Raw genomic sequence first — 26,660 nt, 5'->3', positions numbered from 1 at the left:
TCTTGAGCTTAACTCTACTAACACAAGTGATTTACCCCTAATTGCAAAGGATTTGGCGCTTCATTAACTGCAGCTTGGAGTGTCTGAATTTTCACCTGGTGAAACTTGTTACATTTTTTTTTTATACACTATAACTTGTCACCTAAACTCAGTTTTAAATGCTTCCCAAACCATACAATTTGAGGCGATGCTACAGTTTATTTCAATCATTTTCTTTTTAAAAACCCTCATCTCCTCTACCTACTTCTGATCTGAGAGTAATGACCTGTCAAAATGCCACCTTGGCCTACATTTTGGGGTTATATTCACTCTAATTTGCAAAGAGACTACTGAGTGATCAAAGAAGTGATTTGCCACTATATCCACAGGCCTCCATTGCACTGTATTTGACATAAGGAAAACAAATCTATTCAGGAAGATGAACTATGTCTGTTTAAAAACAAAATACATATATATTGTGTGGCCTCTGGATGGTCTATCCACAAGGGGTCCTTTAGCCTGTAGTCCTGCTTCATTACTGTTGACAACCTGGCCGTTTTCAGTTTCAGTTGTTTTTCGCCTTATTTGAAGTATCTATCTTTATAGTTATAATAAATATAATAATATATGAAATAAAATTTACCTCCCATAACTATTATTCCTTCTATCTTCATGGCTATGTCGTAAATTTGTTCTAAAGGTTGAGTCTCATCCATCACTGGCCCATAATAGCTTACAAAATTAAGCATCCTATCTCTGAGGTACACCTTCACCCAAATCCATCGACCATTGCAGTTGCGCTCTCTCTCTTTTACTTGGCAGTATAAGGAGTTCACAAAAAAAGTAAATAAATAACCACACCCCTCATTGCAGCACAAGCCGAATAAAAATATGCTTGCGAAAACTTCCTTGGCAGCGTATCGTTGGGCTATTACTCTTAAAATGGGTTTCCTGTAAATATATTACATCCGGGCCTAATGAGGAAAGCCAATTCAGTAGTGCACTGCTCTTAGGCCTACTTTCCAATTCTTTCACATTGCATGTTAGAACCGTAATAACATTCATCGCATACTTACCTTTTTACCAGCGCCATAGCCCAACAACTGGCTTCCTTGAGCCACTGCAATGTCAATTTCAACCTCAGCTTTATCCTCCTCTTTTCAGTTGCACCCCCCCCTCTTCCACCACCACACCCTTCTCCCATCCCCTCCTTGGATCCAGGGATAGCCCATTACCACCCCATAGGTTCCAATTTCTCTTGCAGAGTCCTAGAACTGCACCTAGCTCTCGCTTTGTGTCTCCCTCTCTATCCCATTGTGGCTTGGTTTGGTTCTAGCATTAGGAACCCTATATTCTCAGGCCTTGGACAATTTAGATAATAGTACCTGAAACTCTTCTACCACCTGGAAAACATAGAATTTTAAATTAAAATGGACTTTCAATTTAAATTGCTGGCATAACGAGGCTTGCACCCCCAGAAGCTTGAACTCTTTAGCGAAACCCTGAAAAGTTCTCCAGCGTCTGGCTGCTATTATTGATAAATCTGAAAACACTCTCATATGAGCATTATCTGTAAGGTGGAATTACTTTTTGTGAATTGCTGCTGACAGAATCCACTCCTTAATCTGATAGTCTGAGAAGTTCACCAAAATAGTGTGAAGATATTTTGTATTTACAGTTAAAGACGTCAGGTCAGGACTCTGTGCGCTCTCATGATCGTAAGGTCAGTTGGTGAGTCAACCAAAATATGCTTTCTAATGAGAGTGTCTGTCAACTGAGGCACGTTCTGTATAGATCCTTTCTTCTTGCTTTCTTCCGGGATCCCCATAAACTAGAGATTGGAGCACCTTGTGTGGTTTTCCATCTCTTCTATTTTCTAAATACTGGACCTTCTTCTGCTCCACTAGACAATATTTATTGAGGGTTCCTACCTTATCCCTCAAATCTGATTTTTTTTTCTACTTCTTGCAATCTTCTTGGGACTTTGTCGAGGTTCTGTTCTATTTTTGCCAACCTCTGCTGTAATTTTTCAATTTCCTGCGCCTGCTGTTGCCTCAATTCACGGATCTCAATTAGGATTGCCTCAAACAAAGCTTTCACTGCCTCTACTTGCAAAATTGGGTTGGGGGCCTAGAGCTGCCTTCACTGCTAACAGCAGTTACTTCTGCAGAGAGCAGCAACTCAAAACTCAGCGTCTGAGGAACTTTGTCCTGAATTAGGGCACCCTGTGCTGTCTCATCCCCACTGAGGCTTCTGGACGATGATCTGTTATTTCCACATTAATCATTCGATCAATAGTACCATTGCTCCCATTAGCACCTAAAGTTTCCTGGCTCAATTGAGATTTTCACCTTCCCTCCTTGTCCAGCTGGCTATTGGTCGCTTTCAGAAACAAAGGGAATTCCTTAACCTTTATTGCCAGGCCAGAGGCGTGTATAGACAGAATATAGACAACCTCCATACAGCTATTATTATTGGTCTCATTGCTTCGATGTGGATTGTCAAACATTGTCCCTCTATGGCCTTCAGGGCATTTAGGAACTGACTGAAATCGTAGCTTTCCAACATGAGATTGGACAACTGCAACCCCAGATGACAGCTAATGTAAAAACACTTGTATTCACCTCATATACATACATGTCCTTCAAAGAACACATTGCCAAGAATACCAGGACAGCATGGTATCAGCTATCCTTCCTGAAAAGACTGAAGCCTTTGCTACGCAAAACCGACTTCATAACAAAAGTGCAACTCCTTGTCCTGTCCTATATCAATGAAGGCAATTTCCTGCTCAGATGTCTCCACAAAACCACAATAGCACACCTGTAAAGCATTCAACAGCACATCTCATACAGGGACTGAAGAAGCTCATCCATACCACCCCAACAGGGAAGGACCTGCACTGGATCTCACTCCAGGCCCATATCATCTTCACTATCAAATGCACCACCCATGAGGCCATAAGAAATGATTCCTCTGCAAAATCAGGAAAGTTATTGCCTTCTTTCAGACTACACCACGCTAGGAGCCAGGTGATGCAGTCCATGCCCTATGTCCCTTAAATGACTGCACACAAAGCATGGCCAAAGCTCGTGTGTAAGGTCAAAAGTCCCACTGGTGCAATGTCCATATGAGTAACTCCTATTCATTTTATCATTCTGACAGATCCGGTATGCTTTTTGGTGCGAGAAACCTGCCAAAAAAGTCTCTTACATGGCTCCGCATGATTAAGGAATGTTGCTTTCCAACAAAATGCTAGACTTTTTTGCCTTTCTGGGGGTCCATCCAAAAGGTGCTCACTCACAGCCAGGCCAAAACACTACTGATAGTTGGTGGAAGCTGATTGGAGTTTTTTTACCCGAGCCGGAGTGGGGAGACTGCCCACTTGCTCACTTCAGAAAATCTATGCTGTGTGTCATGGTTGGGCTCCCTTATTGCCTCTTACCACCACAGTCTATGGTTTACTATTCCTCTGTAACATGCGAGGCATGTGCGGTGGTGTTTGCATGTGAGTGTTCTTCATGTGTGAATCATGCCCCTAATTTGTTAGGATGTCACATAGTTTATTTACCTAATGTCTGCTGGTATTAGCTGCCTCTCTTTTTCCATTCAAATCTTGCTACATTGCTCCTGAGATTCCCCATCTGGAATTTATTGCAAAGCTGTGTGCATTGTTTGACTTGAAGCATCACACAGACAAACTACCTGTAAAAGAAGTGGTGGTGTGAAGCTGATGATGTTTGTGTAAGGGCTGTTCTAAATGACCATAAAAAATCAATCAGAATGGACCTAAAACATGCTGCTCTTCCAATTAGCTGAAAGGATGGCCAATGACAGAACAGCAATCTGACTGCTTGCCCTTTCATGCAATCAGGTCACCCTTGCATGCAATCAGAACATGGTTTTCTGTTTACAGCCATTATGATAATTTGCCAACATTCAAACAAAATTGCCTCTGTTATAATCCCCACAAACTCTCACTCTGTGTCCAGGAAGCAATGGGCAGTCTGAGCAAAGCCGTTTTGCGAGTACAAGTCTGAAACTTGTGCTTCTCTAGTTTAGCTTAGGGCAGCTCTTTTTTTATTTGTTGTTGAACGTCAGTCTACATGCAAGCTTAAAAACAAATGACTGGATTGCACTAGTTTCATGTTTCAATAAAACTTTTTACTCAATCATAGATTGAGAAATCCCAGCAGACATAAATATATGGCTTACCTGCTCTCTCATCCAGGTGACTGTAACTTTTCTGTATGTGAGGGTAAAACTGTATTGATTCTGCGCACTATGTTCTGAGTGCGATTGAACATTGCACAGATACTGCCCAAGCTATATCTGTTGTTGATGAAAGTGAGCTTGCATTGCTGGTGCCCATTGCATCTGTTTTTTGTTTTATTCACTGTATACGTATATTGAAAACTTATAAAGAACACAATTAGGGAACCAAGTTTAGTGGTGCTGCGGCATTCAAGACAACACAGATCACAGAGAATTCAGAATGCTGTCCCTAGACTCCTCCCACATGTAAAGCCACAAGCATGCATCGCCCCTGGCTTGAGTGCGCTACACAGGCTACCAGTTGCCAGAATACCACATTTAAGCTGCTTTGTATCACACACAAAGCAATACATGGCAACAGACCACACTTTATCAGGAAGAAACTCAACAAATAACATATAAAAAGGAAACTACATTTGAGATTTGGCTCCAAACCTCAACATTCCTATATACAAGATAAAAAACATGGGTGGAATATCTTTCTCTGTTCAAGCAGCCAAATTATGGAATTCACTACCCACATACAAAATCCACTGACAACCATCTTAACTTCAGATGATTCGTTGGCAGCTGACTCTTCCCCACATGACACTATACTCATAACACAACAGTGTACCACAACCGTAATCTCAGACATAACAAACTATGCTTTTCACAGAGATAAAGTTGTTGCTATAGAGGTCATTGTACTGTGAACTATGCTTCCTGTTATAAGCGGATCCATAATATAAGGGGAAAATGTATGTTACACCATAAGATACATGTGTAGGTAAGACAAAATCATAGTTGCTGTTTCTTTACACATATGGATGAATATACAGAGGAGTTTTTGCCTGATACCAAACTTTATGAAGTGTCCAAGATAAATGTACACATCCAACCATACAAAAATGTATGCTTCTATGCACATTAACTGTGCTATTTATATAGATGGGTTACCTCCAGACAATAAAACAAACTTACCAAGTGTCATGTGCATATATGAAAGTATAAGATCATTTCAGGGTTTTTTTGGTATCAAACAATTCCTTCTTTCATCTTTTGTTCCATTACTCCTTGGACTCAACCCAAACCTTTCTGAGTACTATGATCTCCTAGACTTCTTTCACAAACTTTCCCCTACTTTTTTAACCTGTTACCCAACTAACAGGCACACACAACCACTACTGACAACAAGCAATGACAAAGCTAATAGGTTCTGCCTTTGCAAGATCTACTGGCTTTATCAATATTTATTAGCGATAGAAACGAAAAAGGATCACAAAATTAAAGAAGGATATACTTTCTAGGGCTAGGATGTGATAAATAAGCAGGCAAGATGCTCATGCAGCACCTCCGCCAGGATCCTTGTGTACTGCAGAGGTGGGTGGTCCTTGGAATTGGAGATGGCCATTATGGCATGAGTTCTGACTGCACTTCTGAAGGTAGCAGGTTTTAAGGTGTCATATGACGCACAGAAGTAATTGCCGAAGGTCAGATGACAATCAGCCTAAGTATGAAGGGCTTGCTGACACTGGCATGGGTGCTGATGTAAAATGATGCAGCACAAGGTAGACTTTACATGCAGCAGCTCCTGAGGATTGGCCACTGCTTTCTTCACCTAAACTTGCTCCATGATGAGTCCTGGGTCTACCTTCTCTGAGCCTCCTGCCCCAACTGGGGAAAGGTCTGATGCGAAGCAGTCCATTTCTGCCAGTACAAGTTAAGGGTCGCAGTGTGTAAAAAAGAACCAGAAGAGTAGGGAGGGCCTTTGATTGGCATGCTGGGAGATATAGTCATGAACAGGATGGATTGCTACAAAAAAGTACCTCTGTAGGTGCACAGACTCAGACAGGAAGCAGCACTTGGTCAAAGCACCACAGCATAAACACACATGGGGCCCATGGTAGGAAGCCCGAGGATAGAGTGCTGTCCAATAACAAGCAAGAAAACAAGAGCGACGTGGGAGTCAACCATTAGTAAGTAAAGCTAAGTAATGGTCAGGCTCTAAGTTCCTTTCAAGATTTTTTTTCGTTACAAGAGTGTTTGCAAACACAGGGCAAGTGCTGTGCAGGCAAAACCTAAAAACAACTTCCTACTTCTCTTTTCAAATCAATTCCCATAATTCTAATCCTACTCTAAATGCTACTAAACACACAAAAAAATACCCTCATTTGTCTGGGGCCATGCACCTATACAAATGAGTAAGAAACACCCAGAGATCCCACTGGGTGTGATGTGTAGTGAGAACAGAGAATCGGGTGGCCAAATCATACCTAAATCACCCTGGGAGAACAATGTCTTACGCCTTAAAATGGTCTAGCCCAAGAAATGTTTACATGGCGTGAAAGGCATCTTTCTTCTCTGAAGGCAGCATGTCTGCCAAAATGGGGGAACCAATCTGCTGATCTTCGGAGTCGCAGTTTCCCATCATCAGTCCCATACCAGTTGCACAGCAGAACTTTTAGATTTGTGAAAAGTGATGGGCCACAATGATCGCTCTTTTTGCCTCTCTAGAGGACACAAATCTCCCTCTATTTTGTTCAGCAGTCCCAACACGGATGGAATGGGTGGTGGATACTTTTGATGATACAGTGGCCGAAAGCCATTTTGTATGCCTTTCTCACATTCCGATTCTAGTTCAGGCCTTTACCAAAGATGCAGAAGGAAAAGACAGAAATATTGATTGCACGAATATGGCCCAAGAGGGTGTGGTTTCTCCCTCTGTTAGCTCTGAGGACAGAACACAACTGGGAGCTACCACTGATTCCATTCTTACTATTTTTCCATTGCCCAGGACTTTTGAAAGGCAAGGACAGGGGAGTGGGGGGGGGGGGGTTGATGATTGAGCAGATTGCGCTGCAATGCTTAGGATGTCCAGAGGATGTTGCTAAAGAGTTGCAGTAGGGTAGGTGTCCCTCTACAAAAACGAAATATGATAAACACTGGAGAGATTTCGACACATGGTGTATAGGACCAGAAATAAGTGGTCTTTTAAGAAACCAAGATTTCAAAGGGATGGATTTCTCAAAAATCTATAATAAGAACTCTGTTGGTGTCTATAAGGGCCTTCAGAGGAGAGACGGAATTGGTCTAGAACAATCTGTTTAGAAGGGAGATTTCTGCACTTTTAAGAAAACCAGTGATACATGAGAAAGTTCCCCCTTCGGACAAGCTGATGGTATTAAAAGCTTTGAAAAAGGAAGCCTTTGAACCTTCTCGTTCTACTTCTTTGGACTGGTTATATTATCAGCAAAGTATTATTTTTGACTGCAAATTAGTTCAAGACGAACAGTATAGGTATTGGGCACCTTTTTTTGTCTGAGGCGGTCGGGAGGCGTATTTAACAATTCTTTGAACATGTAGTGCTTCTTAAAGCAACCCCAACTTTTCGTCCACAGAAGATGTAAAATTCTATATTCCTCAGTTGACAGTTCTCCCTGTTATTAGAGAGCTGGAAGAAGATCCAGATATAGGAACACTGGATTAGTAAAAGGCAGTAAAATCTATTTACAGACAGCTGCTGAATTTAAAAAAACTGTTCAATTTGGTTATCCTGGGCAGGGTGAAAAACCAGCAACCACCACCTTGAGAAGGTGACTCATCAGCAGGACTCTATGCAATGCTATTATGACCTTCTTTCTAAAATAGGCCAACTTTATGGTACTTGGTGACTGTAACCATAACGCTGATGACCCGTTGTGCAAATCAACTGAAAGGTTGATGGAAGCTATGTCCGATTTTAAATTAGTTCAGAAGGCGGGTGGACCCACCACACTTTAAACCTTACATTTTCCAATATGTCTACACTTGAAGTGGAGGTTTCAGTACCTCTAGCATGGTCAGACCATCACTTAGCCCCTTTTCAATTAAAGTCCCCACTACAACAGGTTCCCAAAGTAGAAAAGATGGACCAATACCGCACCTGCCACTCTATTTCCTATGTAACCCTGAACTTGGCTTGCTCTCAAGTCAAGGTAGTTAAGTTGGTTGATATCGACTCAGTAGTCTTATCATCGGATTCTAATCTCAACGAGAATCTTGACATAATAGTGCCTCTGAAATAGAACTGCAGCAAAAGGACCTCCGCATCTCATCTGCCCTGTCATTTTCTGCAGAGATGGAAGACAAAAAATATAAATGTAAAAAAACTAGAGAGGAAGTGGCAATGCAATTTTACTGAAGACGATAAACTCACCTATAAGGATGAACTTGAACAGTTCAGCACAAATCCATATGTTGGCTTAACAAATCGAGGAAGCTGATAATGCACCCAGGACAATATTTAAAATCATAGATTTCTTTCTGAACCCCAAAGCTAGAAAGCAAGCAACTCCTTCATCTCAGGAGATTGCTGATAATCTGTCAAGTTCTTTTCATGATAAGGTTTGTGATATCTACTCTAGATTAACAAATAACAAAGAATGATATATCTCCCAGGTCATCGCCAAAGCCTCTGACCAATGTCAGCCAACTCATCTCTTTTAATAAGATTTCACTAAAGGACTCTGAAAGGATCATCCAAAAAGCCTGCTCTGGGTCTCCTCTAAATATATTTCCTTCTCACGTTCTGACGCGGGCAATCAACTCTTTAAACCCAGAGATCAGCGCTCTCTTTAATCTTTCACCAAGGATCTGGAGTTTGCACCACAAATTGTAAAAAGGCACTGGTGCTCCCTCTGCAAAAAAAAAAAAAAACTTGGACCCTCTAGGTCCGACCAATTATAGACCGATTTCTTTACTCCTTGCATTAGGAAAGATGCTAGAATTTTGGGTCAATTGCCAAATCACTAAATTTATAGAAGAGAATAACCTTCTGCACGCCTTGCAGTCAGGTTTTCGGGCTGGCTTCAGCATAGAATCTGTCCTACTTGTGGTGACAGACTTCATTAAAATCCAGCTCGACAGGAGGGGGCAAAAATCTATAATCGTGCTACTAGATCTATTTGCCACATCCAATACGGTGTCTCATGACACCCTTCTACAGCGGTTAGAAGATGATGGCATAATTGGCACCATCTTGAGCTGGATAAAAACCTTTCTTTCGAGCAGAAAACAAGTGGTATTTCTACCCCCCTTATTTTCTGAATGTAAGGAGGTCAAATGCAGGGTTTCACAAGGATTGGCTTTTAGCCCTATTTTATTTAACATTTATATGGCCTCCCCCTTGCCTCCATTGCACTAGCCTGGAGATTCAATGTTGCGTCTTACGCTGATGACAGTCACTTGATGTACACTTTCAAACACCTGGACAATTATGTTACAGCCAACTTCCAGGGCTGCCGTTTGGCAGTAGCTGAAGGGATGCACAAGAGCGGTCTTTGCCTTATTTCAGACAAATCTGAGATCTTGCTTTTTGGTACTTCTTCCACACTGGATATGTCCAGAATTTGGCCATGTGAACTGGGCGAACCGCCAGCCCACACAGCTGTTGCAAAAAACCTAGGAGAGAAGATAGACACCACCTTCTCCTTTAAGTCTCATGTCACGTCCACTGCTGGCGATTAAGTCTCAAGTAAAGTCCACTGCTTTGCCCTACTAAATTCACTAAGACTCTTAAATTACTTCAACAAAATACGCTGAAGGGCATTGTCCATGCCTTAATGTCATCAAGGCTTGATTATGCTAATGTCTTGCTACTTGGCTCCCCTAGAGAAATGATAAACAGATTCTAGAGGGTACAGGGCGTGCCTGCCCGTCTGGTGCTGAACATCCCACTCCGCCACTCAGTTCGTAAGGGTTCAAGAACCCTTCACTTGCTACCTGTGAGCCAAATAATAAAATTAAAAACTCTCCTATATAGGTTCAGGGCTTTACAACACAATGCGCCTTCCTACATTCAAAACAAGATAAAACAAATACCAACTTTTCAGAAATTGGCACTTAATTGAACAATATTTGTTGTGCATACCGAGGATTCACAAATCAAGAGCGGGAGGCCAGAGTTTTCTTTCTAGTCCTCAAGATTTGGAACTCTTGCCCAACCATTTTCAGAGAATATCCTCAGAGGCCATCTTTAAGGCTCGCTTGAAGACCCAACTCTTCAAAGAAATTTGACTTCCTCTGATGCTGTTCCATTTTTCTCTGTGATACACTAGGGTTTCTCTTTTAATCTCTTACATCCTTGCAACTAGCGCCAAGATGCTCCGGTTGTAGCAGCTTGCGCTTTACAAAAAACTCTCATTCATTCATTCAAGGTGGATTCAATTGGCTGCTTGTTATATCCTCTGGAACGGAAGATGAGGAAGTCATGTGAGGGGGTAATAACAACTACACACTTCCTAAGTAGTGCTCCAGTTTTAAGGCATTTATGTTTCTTTTATATTTGTGTCTGTATTTAGCCATATTTATTTTTAGGTCATCTTACTGGTATTTAATCATATTTAATTTGTGTTTTGAGAATACATGGAGTTGTATAATGGTATATTTCCACATTTAAGTGATAAACATGCTCTCATAATTTGATGCCTGTCGCATTTAAGCAAATTAAGCAGCTAAATAACAAAACACTACAATCCCAAGTAAATATTAGCATTATATAGAAATATACCTAACATATGCCTATATTTACGGAAATCTCATCCTGTGTGTTTTTTAACTGCAGATACTATCTGCTCAGCTGTGGCCTGGAATTCATTGCGGGCAGCACTCACAAGAAACCATTTGCGGTATTTTCCCCTTTTAAAAATAGAAAACATGTTTTCAGTCTGCATTTATCTGTGAAAATGAAAAACTGGGCGCTTTATTCATAAGCAATTTACACACGCAAAGGGCATACGAGTATAGCCTACGCATCTTAGTGGCCTACTAGAGCGTTCAGTCACTCTGAGCAATGCCCTAGTCTTGGAATGAGGAGCGAAGTTTTCAACGAGCCTCTCGCAGGGATGATGTTTTTTCCTAGGCCAAGTCTCCCTCTGCTTGACGTCCAGCTGTCCGAACGAACGAGTACATGTCTCAGAAGCCCGGCCTAGCTTTCCTACGCACGAGGCGAGGCAGCGCAGGACCTGCAAAGAAGGTGAACTTTACCCCCGACCCCTCCCCACCACCCGTCTCTGTTCCGCACGCGACCTCCCCAGCTCTCACCTGTGCAGCTGGTGCTCCTTCAGAATAGAGCAGTTGGTAAACTGTACGATGGGAGCCTCTGAGACTGACTTGTTGGACGGCATGGCTCATGGGCTTCAGGCGGTAACATCTGGGAGAAAGAGAAAGGAGAATTCGGCGGTCAGCTCTTATTATGTCGGGCACACCCGCCTCTGGGCGGATCAAGTCCGGTACAACATTGCAGGATAGGTGTGGGGAGCCAAAAGGGGCTGAAAATAGTGGCTAAAGCGCCTGCTCGCCTTACACCCGAAAAAAGGCGCAAGAGGTTAAGAGGCGCAAGATAAAATGAGGAGTCAAAGATATCCTTCTTCTATACAGCTGGTAGATAAACCAATCTGCAAGAATCTAGCCGCACGAAGAAGGAATTATGTGGACACACGTGTGACCGTGAGCATATAAAGCTATTTCGGTTTAATCGTTATTGCGTGATCAGTTAAAAACACACAAAAACGTGTTATGAACAATAAAACACCTTTTTTTAAAAAAAATTGCAAAGATCTGTCGGGACTATTTACAGAACGTAATCTGCAATGGTAATTGCGGATAAAATCATTCAATCTTTCGACTTTAACACTAGTTGAGTAAAATCATGATGATTAATAAAAAAAATATGGATTATACCAGACCACAGTGATTTGGCTTCGTAAAACATTAAATAACAGCTGTTGCAATTCCCAACTAAAACATAATTATCACTCTTAGAAGGATGAAAGAGTGAAATGAACTAATCATGCCAGCATCTGAACCTGATTATGTGCAGGGCAGCTGGAATTACCCAAGACTGCGGCTGTGGTGTTTTAAACGTACTTGTGGATTTGCTACCCAATACTTCATCTACTGCATAATTTGCAGATATTAACAAAAATATTTCAAGCTAATGTAGTTAAGTTACCGATTACTGCTTCGGGTGTTACACTGACCTAATGATGTGAAGCATTTGCCCAGATAATGATAATGTGTAACAAGCATTGGCAAGGGCAGTAGGACTTGCCTTAGTCACCTTGTGATTTGCCAATGCTTTTTGCTGATGCACTACGGAGTGCATGGGGTGGTGACGAGTATGCAACAAGAAAATCAACACAAGTGGGACAGAATACGTGTGGGGCTGCTGAACCACATGGCACACATGGACTAACTAGTATGGGGTAAGCAGCATACGACGGACATAGCTGATAAACACATGCACTCCACTGGAGGTCCTGAACGAGAACGAAAAAATAGTTCACTAAATGTGAGCAGCGGAAGGATACAAGTCAGCCAATCAAAAGGAAGGGGCAACACAGGAAGAGGAACGCAATTCATCAAAAAAGAAACAAGCAAATGAGAGTGACAAAAAGGCACCAATGCCAAGCAGTGGGTGGATGGGCTCTAAATTAAGCCTAGTGTAAACCTCTGATATTGTAGAAAATGATTTTTTTTTACATGGTGTACCAGCAGATGTTTGCCCTTTCTGTTTTTGCTGGCTGTGGAACTCTGTGCACTTTACCCCTACTAATCAGCATTAAAGTGCCTATGTGCCCATTTTCAACATGATCGAACTGGCATAACCCTAATGTGCATATTTAACTTATCCATAAGGCCCTAGTATATTGTACAAGTGTGCCCAGGTCTTGTAAGTTAAATATCACTAGTGAACTGCATCACCTATTGTGCCATCCACTACATGGGAGTGCGAACATGGCCTCAGGCCTGCACTTTTAGCTTGCGAGCAGCAATGTAAAAACTGCAATGCGCTGCATCAAAATAAACCCTTTTAACAGGTCAAAACCTTCATTTTAAATATTAATAGGTCATCTCTATGTAAGCTCTGTAGTGCACAAGGTGGGTGCATGGTGTTTAAAAGTAGGACTTTTAGAAATTTAACGGTAACATGTCCTTACAGTGACTAGCACCCAAAAGCTATTTTCACTGTGGCAGGCCTAGCTAGCTGGCCTATGTATAAAACAGAGCATACATTAATGTACTTGTACTGCATCTCTGAAGTGGGACCAGCTAAAAAAAAATTAAACAAAATATGTTTAATAGTTATTAAAAAATCAATTTAAACAAACATTGAACTTAAGCATTTTTATCAAACATTAAGGAAAAGCAACTTTTAGAAAGTTACCTTTTCCCTGCCTAGAGTTCCTGGAGGCTAATTTGCAAGGGTTTTACAACTTGAACCAGCCAGTAATTAGCCCTGAATAGGTGTGAACAAGGAAAAGGCTGACCTGAATGGGCAGAGATGACTCCCCTGAACTCCAACGAATGATCACGGTGTGCGCAGTGGACATCCCTTTTGTCACTACAGTGTCAAATTCTGCTTCAGAATCAAATCCTGCCAGATGGGACTAATGAATTTGCATACAACACTTAGGGCACACTTGAAATGGGAGAGAAAAAGATGCCAAGACAGTTCTTGCGGATCCACTGTCTGGTAGCCTAAGGACTCTGCTTTTTTCCTACCAAACCTCTGTTTCTGTGTTTATTTTAGGAACATGAGTTGCCTTAAACTGGATTTTAGTGTTAGATGTGGGAGGACACTAGGATTACAATAGTACAATTACCCAGCTAATCAGAGCAAATGGGCCTGGACCGGACCTTGCTGTTGGCCTATGCCTGACATACTGTTCCTCTGAAAGCCTCCCCTGAGGACCTGGGGGCTAAGAAGTGTACTCGTGTGGTGGACTAGGACTTAAAGGACGGCGTCAGAAGATAAAATCTTTGACGAGGACACACCTTGTTTGTGTATCTGACCCGCACGCCATTGCAGTCAGCCTCAAATTGCGCTTAGGTCCCAGCTTATTACAGCCATTGACTATCACTGGCACTTTGTGCTTTTTGGTGCTATTTCTACTTAAAGTGTTAGAAATTCATATCTGCGTTTCCTCTTATTGTATTTTTTGTCTTTTTGGAGTCATTTTGTTAAATATGTTTCAAATATCGGCCTGGGATTTTTATAGTTTTGCATTTTTGACTTTGTTATTGTTTTGTCACTGCATAAATACATTATGCATTCCCCTTTGTTAGCCTTATCTGGCCTGTGCCATAGCTACCAAAGGTTAAGCTCAGGATTATTTAGTGACTTTGAAGGGTCACCCTAACAAGAGTTGTGATTATTTCTTGAGATGGATAGTCATCCACTCCAAATAGTAACCCAATTTCTTACAGGTATGGTCCCCAATAGGCTTTTGTCTACTACCAGCTAAAATCTGTCTTGTAGGTGAGACCTAAAAATGACAGGATGATGAGATAATATTGGCACAAACTTAGCTGCTTTGCATAATTTGATTCTCACCTGCCACATAGTTCCAGAAACCCCATTTTCCATGTAGCTCTCGACCGTGGGTACTCAAGCTTTAGTGCTCTCTATACCCATTAACTGTTTCTCAGTTGAAAGAAGTCACCACGTTTGAACTCATACATTAGCTTCTTAGCACGCCCAATGCCATGACAAAACACAGTACACCTACACTGACTATAAATGTATCTCAGTCATCTATTTCATTCTCTTTGGATAGTCGATTGGTTATGGTTATCCTACCTGCTAACAAAACCGCACAAAACAGGACCTGGAAGGCTAGAGAAAGATCATGATTACGGGATATATATATATATATATATATATAACCACTTTCTGTTACATGTTGCCTCAGTTCAGTTGCAATGAATGCTTTGCACTATCACAGCTGAAAACAACAGTTTTAAAAAGGAGAGTCAATTATATCACCAAGACTTGATGTCATATGTAACTCCAGAGAAGCTCACAGGGAATCCCTTACACAAGAGGACGCCATCAAATCCCTGAAGGGCATGGGACCAATTGTGTGTGCATATGACTCTACTACAGGGGATGTGGGTTGATGCAGTAAATCACACAAACCAAGTCTATTTACTTATTGCTTAATCAAGTAGCGTGAGGTCAGAGGTTTTAGTGAGTCAAATGAAATTATCTGAGGTGGCACACCTTTGTGAAAATATATGTTGCCATGGAATATAAGCCCATTGACTCACTAAATGACTACAAGTGATTGACAGAGGTCAAGATGGAGGAGACTGTTGGGGATGGCAGTCCCAAGCTCCAGCTTTTATTTTATTTTATAGAAACAAAGCCATATTTTTTATTTAAAAAAACAACTGTTCTTGACTGGTTAATATTGGCTTTGCTCTGTATAGGCAGAGGAAAGGACAGGTGTCTTCCTGTGATGTGGACAGGATGGGTAGGTAAAGAATAAAGAGGCAGACGCAGAGCCTACTCACCCCCCTACGTGTTAAAAGAGTTAGTTTTAGTTACTAGGGACGCTTCAGAGATGCTTTACAGCTGAGATTGGCATGACACCCACCATTAACACCAAATCATTATCACTTTCAAAATAAGCATAGAACATTTGATAACTTCATGGAAACTTTCACTGAGTAAGCCACACAGTCTTACCTACCCAAGTACACACTCTGATTAACGTAAGGTGACCGCCTCACTTCATGTCATGAAGAACTGCGTTTCTATCCCGGGCTTTTAACTCACACATCATAGCTATCAATTGTGCCTACTTTAATTAGCTCAACGAAAGCTTACCAAAGCTACAACTCTCAGAAGTCATTATGATGTCACATGAAAGCCCAAAACTGGAGGAAACTGTGTCCGTAATGACTAGGCATGAAGCAGTCACCCTACTTTTACAGCTTTGAACTTTGTGGTCTACTTTTTAAATACACAACGCGCTTGTTGGTGGCGGTGGCGGCTGGGGGTGAGCGCAGGAGCCCTTTAAAATCATCCTCGTGCTCTCGCCTGGCGGGACGCGCTTATTGCAGGAGGCGGCGGCTGTGGTGAGGGCAGGAGCCCTTTAAAATCGTCCTCGCGCTCCCGCCTCGCGGGACACGCTTGTTGGTGGAGGCGGCGGCTGGCGGTGAGGGCAGGAGCCCTTTAAATACATTACCACGCTCCCGCCTCGCGGGACGCGCTTATTGCAGGAGGCGGCGGCTGTGGTGAGGGCAGCAGCCCTTTAAAATCCTCACGCTCCCGCCTCGCGGGACGCGCTTATTGCAGGAGGCTGTGGTGAGGGCAGCAGCCCTTTAAAATCATCCTCACGCTCCCGCCTCGCGGGACGCGCTTATTGCAGGAGGCTGTGGTGAGGGCAGGAGCCCTTTAAAATCATCCTCGCGCTCCCGCCTCGCAGGACGCGCCCGGGTTTAAGGGCAGGCCCGTCCTTCGCCCATCATCGACCGGAATAGGCTGGGCTGGGCTCCCCCCTAACGTTTCTTTTTCTCGCTTGGTGGTAAATTCTCTCGGAAGTTGGTAAGGAGTTTGTGGGAGATCGACATCCAAAATGGGGAAGAGAAAGATTAATCTGCAAAAGGGGGAAGGTGGGCCCAGCTCTTCATGTCAGTCTTCTATTACCAGCTATTTATCTTCTGTGATTGGGGCTATTGAATCCGAACTAGAGCAAGTTGAAGAAAGGATTGGGGCTGTTGGAAACACTGCTCAGCAGCCCCCATTGGAACCCATTGTCCATATAACTACTAATTCAAAGGATGGGTTACCTTCATTGGCTTCGTCTATCAATATAACACAATCTGCTCAATGTAATATGCCCCTACCACTTGTATCTAAACTTTCGGTTCAAAGTGTTAATTCGTCCCTGGAACGCTCCCCGGCACTTTCTCCACCACTAAAGAAGAGGAAGGCGGGCAAAAAGACCAGGAATATAAAAAAGGTGTCAGGCTCGAAAACGCGTTTACATATTTCACCGGCAATCAGTCCCAATGAATCACTTGTTTTGGTTTCAACTAAGGAACATCGTAAGAGAAATGATGCTCATAGCGATCCTTTTGATGTAATAGACTCCATACTTAAATCTTTTTGCACTACTCTAGAGGAGAAACTTACTAACATGATTACCAAAAAACTAGATTGTTTTTGTGATAGCGTCTTTAGTACCCTTGTTCAGTCACCAAATCCAGGAGTACTGAGCAAGGGAATGGCACCGAGCCGGGATGTGGCAACAAAGGTAAACCAATTACCCATATTGGCATCCCATGATGCTGGTCCACCTATGGCCAGACCTTCAGCTATACCTGGCCTAGGTAATGCCGTGTCTAGTTTGCCACAAGCAACTTCTAAAGAAGCCACTCTACCTGGCATAAATTGTCCATCATTTAATAACTTTATTAATCAAGCAGATGTCTTGCACCTACCTCCTGACTGTATTCCATATGTTCTGGTGTTATCAAATGTACCGCCTCTAGACAGTAACAAAAAAGACGACACCCAAGCTTTGATTAGGAAGTCTGTTCATTGGCTGAAATCTAAATTTAAGGCTAAATATCATCCGAATAACAAGATCCTTATGGCACGTAGAGTGAGGCAGGGGGGCCATCGAAGAAATAGGGACGACGGAGACTATGTCGTAATTAATTTTGCTAACCCGTGTTCAGTTGATCACCTCTTGGCAAACTCAGATTGTTCTTATTTCCCAGATAAAGGGATACAAATTCATTTGTTATGTCATTTTTACGACCATTCTCTTTTTCCTCAATGTACCAGTGTTGTCCCTAGCTATTACAGCTTAGCTCCTGTTAGGCCATACGCGCTTGCAAACGCTCCCACTAGCAATTGTCCTCTGTCCTTTAATTCTCTTGACGAAAATGATTGACTTAAGGTTATCACTAGCCCGGGTCACAAAAATCTGTTGAGCTTAATGACTGATGATGACCATGACGAATTAGTTCAGGGAGTAAGAGAGAGGATTTCAGACAGCACCCATTTAAACAATATTGATAGATTAGTACCTCACTCAGGATCAAAGCCTCTATCCCTGATTAGCTGGAATATTGCGGTGCTCCAATCTAAAATAAACAATCCGGACTGGGTGAGTTTTATATCATCCTTTGACATAATTTGTCTACAGGAAACTTGGTCTCAGGATAAGTCTTTTTTGGACAGGTATACAACTCTTTACCAGCCGGCAGAAACTTCTACAACGGGAAGAGCACGTGGAGGTCTTTTAAAGTTCATATCTTTATGTTTACCATCTCTGAAGGCTTCCTTAATTTGGTCCTCTCCTTATTTTATGATAGTTCTATTATCTATTAGGGGGTGTAAAGGTATTTTGATTTAAAAAATTTATAATAATGTCCCACGCGGTCTCCTTAAAGGAACGTTAGAGGACGCTGTGGATTTTGTTGATTCCTCTATTAAACTGCAGGACGAAGATTTTGTAGTCTTATGGGTCGGCGATTTTAATACCTCCCTATGCTGTCAGGAAAGTCTAGAATTGTGTGCTATTCCTACTGAAGGCAGAGAATCGTTAATTTACTTTACCCACTCACCTGAAGGAGAAGCTCTGAACTACTTCTTATGTAATTTTGATTTGGTTCATGTCAGGGAGAAAATGGCATTAGAATCTCTAAATGTCCCAACGTTTACAGGGAATGTGAAGGGGAGCATCATTGATTTTATTCTTATCGGCTCCTCAGATTATCATTTAATTTGTGATTTTAAAATAATCCCTCATTGTGCCAGCGACCACAATCCTCTGTGTATCAACCTAGACTTCATTATAGATCAGGTACCCAGGGATCAGGGTTTGAGAAGAAATACTACTTTTCACATAAACTCTGGTTTACGTCTGAAGTGGGATAAAATAAACCCAACGATTTTTAATCAAGAAATCATAAGATCTAGATTTGACTCCATTAATATATGTTTATCTCAGCAGCTTGAGCAACACAAAAGGATGATAGACGGAGTGCTGACAATGCAAACACTCACCCCCAGTCACAGATCTGGGTTTAATCCATCGTTCTTTTGCTCACCATGCCACCCCAGTTTGGACCCAGCCATATGCAAATCAGTCTTGACCCTGTTCCTCATGGGAACAGTCCAGCCCGAACTGCCAGGCCAGGTCCTCCCTGGACCTGGAAACAAGCATCCTGGGACCTGTTTCAGGGTTTCACCCTCATCAGCCAGGCTATCTTGATTCCAGTGGCACAGTGAGCAAGGGACCCACGTCTGGGCATACCCTTCCCACTTAGGGCAACTTTAGCAACACAAAAGGATGATGGACGGAGTGCTGACAATGCAAACACTCACCCCAAGTCACAGATCTGGGTTTAATCCATTGTTCTTTTGCTCACCATGCCACCCCAGTTTGGACCCAGCCATATGCAAATCAGTCTTGACCCTGTTCCTCATGGGAACAGTCCAGCCCGGACTGCCAGGCCAAGTCCTCCCTGGACCGGTTTCAGGGTTTCACCCCTCATCAGCCAGGCTAGCTTGATTCCAGTAGCACAGTGAGCAAGGGACCCACGTCTGGGCATACCCTTCCCACTTAGGGCAACTTTAGCAACACAAAAGGATGATGGACGGAGTGCTGACAATGCAAACACTCACCCCCAGTCACAGATCTGGGTTTAATCCATCGTTCTTTTGCTCACCATGCCACCCCAGTTTGGACCCAGCCATATGCAAATCAGTCTTGACCCTGTTCCTCATGGGAACAGTCCAGCCCGAACTGGCAGGCCAGGTCCTCCCTGGACCGGAAACAAGCATCCTGGGACTGGTTGGGACTGCAGCAGCAACCACAGCCTCCCAGACACTGTTCAGAGAGGTGTACTGTTTTCCCTCCTTGTAAATCTCACATTTGATGATGGACCACAGGTTCTCAATGGGGTTCAGATCAGGTGAACAAGGAGGCCATGTCATTAGATTTCTTTCTTTTATACCCTTTTTTGCCAGCCACGCTGTGGAGTACTTGGACGCGTGTGATGGAGCATTGTCCTGCATGAAAATCATGTTTTTCTTGAAGGATGCAGACTTCTTCCTGTACCACTGCTTGAAGAAGGTGTCTTCCAGGAACTGGCAGTAGGACTGGGAGTTGAGCTTGACTCCATCCTCAACCCGAAAAGGCCCCACAAGCTCATCTTTGATGATACCAGCCCAAACCAGTACTCCACCTCCACCTTGCTGGCGTCTGAGTCGGACTGGAGCTCTCTGCCCTTTACCAATCCAGCCACGGGCCCATCCATCTGGCCCATCAAGACTCACTCTCATTTCATCAGTCCATAAAACCTTAGAAAAATCAGTCTTGAGATATTTCTTGGCCCAGTCTTGACGTTTCAGCTTGTGTGTCTTGTTCAGTGGTGGTCGTCTTTCAGCCTTTCTTACCTTGGCCATGTCTCTGAGTATTGCACACCTTGTGCTTTTGGGCACTCCAGTGATGTTGCAGCTCTGAAATATGGCCAAACTGGTGGCAAGTGGCATCGTGGCAGCTGCACGCTTGACTTTTCTCAGTTCATGGGCAGTTATTTTGCGCCTTGGTTTTCCCAAACGCTTCTTGCGACCCTGTTGACTATTTTGAATGAAACGCTTGATTGTTCGATGATCACGCTTCAGAAGCTTTGCAATTTTAAGAGTGCTGCATCCCTCTGCAAGATATCTCACTATTTTTTACTTTTCTGAGCCTGTCAAGTCCTTCTTTTGACCCATTTTGCCAAAGGAAAGGAAGTTGCCTAATAATTATGCACACCTGATATAGGGTGTTGATGTCATTAGACCACACCCCTTCTCATTACAGAGATGCACATCACCTAATATGCTTAATTGGTAGTAGGCTTTCGAGCCTATACAGCTTGGAGTCAGACAACATGCATAAAGAGGATGATGTGGTCAAAATACTCATTTGCCTAATAATTCTGCACTCCCTGTAGAACACCAAGCTTCTTCCAACTAGTGGCAGCTTCTTTGCACCCTCAGCTGGCATTTCCTGGGCTCCTGCCCACTCTCGACACTGTTGTGACTCTTGGACTTGGTCCCCTTGTCTTACAGGTACTCAGGTCCGGAAATCCACTGATGTTGCATTGCTGGTGTTTGTTCTCCTTGCAGAATCCCCCTATCACGACTTCTGTGCTCTCTGGGGGTTGTAGGTGCACTTTACACCTACCTTTCAGGGTCTTGGGGTGGGCTATTTTTCTAACCCTCACTGTTTTCTTACAGTCTACAAGCTCACATAGGTTTGGGGTCCATTCGTGGTTCGCATTCCACTTTTGGAGTATATGGTTTGTGTTGCCCCTATACCTATGTGCTCCTATTGCAATCTATTGTAACTTTACACTGCTTGCATTACTTCCTTTTGCTATTACTGCATAATTTTGGTATTGTGTACATATATATTGTGCATATTTGGCATCCTCATACTGAGGGTACTCACTGAGATACTTTTGGCATATTGTCATAAAAATTAAGTACCTTTATTTTTAGTATATCTGTGTATTGTGTTTTCTTATGATATTGTGCATATGACACCAGTGGTATAGTAAGAGCTTTGCATGTCTCCTAGTTCAGCCTAAGCTGCTCTGCTATAGCTACCTTCTATTAGCCTAAGCTGCTAGAAACACCTCTTCTAGACTAATAAGGGATAACTGGACCTGGCACAAGGTGTAAGTACCTCTGGTACCCACTACAAGTCAGGCCAGCCTCCTACACATGGGCAGCAAAAAAATGATGGATTTAGGCCCAGATCTCTGTACTGGGGGTGAATGTTTGACATTGTTCAGCATTCCATCCATCACTTGTTCTTTTTGCGTTCTTTTTGTATCTCAGCAGCTTGACCATGACCATATCGTTCAAGAATTTGAAATTCGAAGTTTGGGCACAGTCGAGCAAGTATTAAACCTGCATCTCATTCTTAACAAATATGTTATTGCCAAAAGGGAGACAATTCATATGGCTTTTATTGATTTATCTAGCGCCTTTGATTTGGTAAACAGGGAGAAGTTGTGGCAAATCATGGAAACTCTGGGATGCGATGTGACTCTATTAGATCTCATAAAGCGCCAGCATATGGAATTAAAGGTGTCAGTTCAGTATGGCCCATCGGGACAGAGAACTGCTGCCATTTCCTCTTTTAGGGGAGTGCGATAGGGATGTATTCTGGCCCCCTTTCTTTTTTTTTTATATATATTAATGGGCTTTATGATTTTTTTACAAAAAACGGGAAGGATGTGCCAAAGATGGGCCAGAGATTGCTCCCAATCTTACTATATGAAGATGACGCTGTACTTATTGCACATACTGCAAATGGTTTACAAGGCCTGCTGGATCTTTTTCTGGACTTCATGTTGGACTTAGATTTAAAAGTTAATTATTCAAAGACATTTGTCATGACATGTGGCCCCCGAAATACAAAATCTAAAACATTTACTATGGGGGGCAATATCATTAATAAGGTGAGGGATTTCTGTTATCTAGGTATGCATTTAAGTTCTTCTATGCTCTGGAACACTCACCTTAAATTTAAGACTCAGCAAATGTCAAGGAATACTGAAGGAATACTGAAGCGATTTTTCGTTTTACCCGTAAACTGGGCCATAGACTGTCTTCTCAGATTATGACGCTATATAACTCCAAGTGTGCCTCAGCAACCCTATATGGGGCCGGAGTCTGGGGTTACATTAAAATACCCACTCTCCAATGTACTGAGAATAAATTTATGCACAGACTATTGATGGTACCTAAGTGTATAGCAAACATCACTATCCATGAGGAAGTGGGCCAATGCTGTTTAGAGGACTCGTCTCTATTGCCCCCTTTTTGCTGTGGATTAGATGTTGGACAAACCCAGCGGTTAGTCTTGTGCAGGAATGTATTACTGAATGCACACAGTTGGCTAACTCGAAGAGGATTCCCTGGCTTTCGTACCTGCGATACTCTTTTGACAAGTTGGGGCTTAGGTATATGTATGAAGAACCGCAAATGCTAACCAAATCTGCAAAGCCCTTGTTGAAAGCACGTCACTCTGAGCATACTCTGCACATAAGACTCCATAGCTGTTTCAACTTGAAATCTTTAGATTCCTATACTCAGATTGTTACGACCTTACATATTGAACCTTAATTTGACCTGGTTTTCATGCCCAAAAATATATTCTCTTTTAATTTTCCTTAGACTAAATTTGATTCATTTTAAGGTGGCCTTTCCCAAGCAGTGTATTTGGCAAAAAGATTTACCACCCTGTCCTTGCAATGCCAGATCAAAACAAAGCACTTCTCATTTTTTTCTCTTTTGCTCTCTTTATGCCTCCCCTAGAAATACTTTCATTTTACCTATTTTACGCACTCTAAGACCAATCCATTATAAGGAAGCTTTGATATATTTTCAGAAATTACCAAATGACAAAATTTGTTATCAGGTTTTAAATTTTATTAGATCATCTATTGCTATTAGGAACCGGTATTAATATCCTGTAATTTATTCATTTTATTTCATGCTGATTTTTAAATCTATTTCTTATATCTACAATTTTATACCCTATATATGTGGTTTAGTATAGCTTTTATTTCAGAGGAAGTACGTTTTTTTATATTTTAGGGTAAACAGTTTTTTAGTACTATATTGCATGAAACTAGTAAACGTTTTGATAAGAATATTGAGATATTTGTGAAAGAGGAACTTGGATAAGATTATTCGGTTATCCTTTTTCTTTGGTAACATATGTAAGATGTGTTTTACTTTTTTTCTGTTTGTTTGTACTTTCGGAATTTTGATCTTAATTTGTACTTTTATGGCAACTGCTTAATAAAGTTCTTTGACTGACTGACTGACATTTTTTGTAACATAAAAGCTTTTGGAATAAGAGTTTGGGGAGCAGCCGACTAAGGAGAGGTGTGCCACCGGACTTTTTGGGGGAGTGATGCAGTCCAGAAGGCTGCTAACATTTTGAACTTCTTTCCATTAAGGTACAGCCCAAGGGCTATATATGCAGGCATATTTGGGCTGCTTCCCACCATCTTGGTAATAGGTGACACGGTGGCTGGTTACTGAAGCAGGAAATAATTTTATTTGGCTTTGTGAGGAAGGTTTAATTGGTAGAAGCTTAAGATGGCAGCAGATAAGGTCGTACAAGTGCTGCACTTTCTCCAATAAGCAGGGCACTTGGACCTCTTAGTGGTGGGTGTGAATGTAAAAGAAGGCTGCCCGACGCACTGGGTGTCCAAAGGAGTGGCACTGTGGTGCTGGGGTGTATGCTGCCGAAGAAGGCCGCATTGCAGAGAGAGCAAAGGTAAGCATGTGGAGCCACTCGAGAGTTCGGGAAGTAGCCCAAAATATTACGCAAGGGGGTCGCTGGACAGAGCAGGAGCCCAGGCAGCCCATTCCTGAATAACATGGAGGCATAGTGAGGCAGCAGGAAGCCCCAACTTATGAGGTAGCAGCCAGAGAGTCAGCACATACCTGCGCTGCGTCGGAGTGTGGGAGTGGGGAAGGGATTCCTCTGCTTCTGGCTGGCTGCATGGTGGGGAAGCGATCTGAAAGGGTGTGGGCCCGCTAGGCACAAAGGCCACACTGTGCACGGTGCATTAAGCATGTGACAGCAGATGGGGGGGGCAGTCAGCATAGATGAAGAGTTCTGGGTCAACAGAGCAAGCAGGGCCAGGGCTGTATGTGGCCATGAGGAGGTAGACACAAGTGCAGTGACACTCAAGGAGGTGAGGAGAGAGAAACAATCCACAGGGCAAGTCAGACCAGATTGGGACACGGCAAGGAGGGAGGTATGGGCCGGCAGCCAGCAATTTCGTTTAATTAAAGAGGTTGTTTGGAGAGGGCCCCACAGGGATTATGGACACAGTGGTCCAAGGGGGCCAACTGGGAGGGAGAAAGGTGCTTGGGACAGCATGAGATTGGGGAGCAGGGAGGCCTATGGACAGCACTGGACAAGGCTCATGATCCAGTAGCACCCAGGGGCACGGCATTGGCCTTGCTGGCAACAATGCTGGAATGGTACGATGGTGAGGAGGATGGGAGGGAAGCGGATGCCAAATGAGGGGCAGCAGGATTTAGGTCAGCATGGGACACTGGGGTCCATGGCAAGAGAGCCCCCAAAAATGTACTATCAAGCGGGGTGCAGCGAGGGTGAGGCACCAGCACAGAGGGGTGCTCATTCAGGCACAGAGGTGGGTGGCAGAGGGCCGGGGCAGAATTTCACGCAGTGCAGTTATGCTCAAAAGTTGTGAAGAAAAGGGGGGAAAATTATAGGGATAGGCGCTAACAGAATATCACCAATACATTTCTTTAACAATAGATAGTAAATACGGTGCTCCCGAACGGAGGGTCCTCCCAGCACCTCCAGTGTTTCTCCAATAGGAAAAAACAAACAGATTCAAAAGGCCAGGGCACTCGTATGAAATAAGATAAGAGTGTGTGCAGTTAGGTTCTTGCTCTTCGGAGAATCAATATATAATCCAAACAGAGTTAAAGTTCAGTGTCTTTATTCTTGTGCAAGGTTTTAATACATGTTCATCACATCAGAAAGATTCCATATGTGGTCATCACAACAACATCCAACAGCCAACACGTGTTTCGTCTCCGAGAAATTAATCTCATTGACTTCCTCAGGGCAAAGTATAAGTAAGGTGTTAACATGAATAAATGGCTTATCCTAATCAAGTAAAGAAAGAGTAGGGGGAATCATGTGACGGGGGCAAAACACTATTATCCCCGAGTCTTTGTGAGAGAGTACTCATAAGTCAGCACGTATGGATCCTAAATCTTTTACGGTGCGATCTATGAACATAACAGTTATTTTGGGTAAGTTCTTGTGTTGGGGGCGCTGTGTCTTGCTCCCCGATAATTAAGCTGGCGTGCATGTAGAGAAAAAGGACGTGTAAAGCCCTCCGTCTCATCTGCACAGACTCTTATCTTATTTCATACGAGTGTCCTGGCCTTTTTAATCAGTGCAGTTATACTGCCTGGAAGGGGTGCAGGTTAATGAGTTGGGGCCGCAGATGTTTGGGAGGGGTGAGGTAGATGGTGTTGGTTGCAGGATGTGGAGGCAACATAGGTGGTACAGGCACAGGGTACCAGCACACCAGACCTATTTTTTTTTTTCCCAGGTCAAGCAGGGCAGCAGAGTTACAGACTCTGGAAAGTATGGTGCAGCTCCATTACCCTGAAGGGAATTGAAGGCAGGGCATGATGTAGGCAGCCGGATGGCATTGTTGAACAGAGCTCTTACTGACAGAAAGTCTGGTGAGGCCTCGTCATTGTTCAAGTTGGCAGGTTTAGCGCAGCCCCTGGCGAAGTAAAGTACGGAATGCAACGACACCGCAGCTCGGAGGACATATCTGATAGATAGAATCAACTGGTTAGACGGTAGGCTCTGAAGAAGGTACTGACCTTGACACCAGGTGAGGAAACGTGGGCCAGGGCCACTGCTCCTCAGATGGTGTCGACTGGAGTGGATGCTTGGGAGGAACTGGACAGTGGTGGCACCAGGTTGCCTAATGACCTGCATATGAAGGACATAGGGGTAGGCATGGAGGAGCATAAAGTAGTTAATAAGCGAGAAGGATCC

The 26,660-nt window shown here is 43.0% G+C and overlaps 1 protein-coding gene across 1 annotated transcript in view; it reads right to left on the bottom strand.

The window, feature by feature from the left end:
- AMDHD2 (amidohydrolase domain containing 2) overlaps positions 1-26,660 on the bottom strand; it is a 339,455-nt gene that overhangs the window by 298,267 nt on the left and 14,528 nt on the right. Inside the window, exon 2 of the mRNA XM_069210515.1 lies at positions 11,317-11,425. Within this exon, the coding sequence (XP_069066616.1) occupies positions 11,317-11,399 (83 nt within the window). The 5' untranslated portion in view covers positions 11,400-11,425. The remainder of the gene's footprint in view (positions 1-11,316; positions 11,426-26,660) is intronic.

The sequence above is a fragment of the Pleurodeles waltl genome, chromosome 10 (assembly GCF_031143425.1).
Source record: "Pleurodeles waltl isolate 20211129_DDA chromosome 10, aPleWal1.hap1.20221129, whole genome shotgun sequence".
NCBI lineage: Eukaryota > Metazoa > Chordata > Amphibia > Caudata > Salamandridae > Pleurodeles > Pleurodeles waltl.
This window is presented reverse-complemented; position numbering and strand designations above follow the sequence as displayed.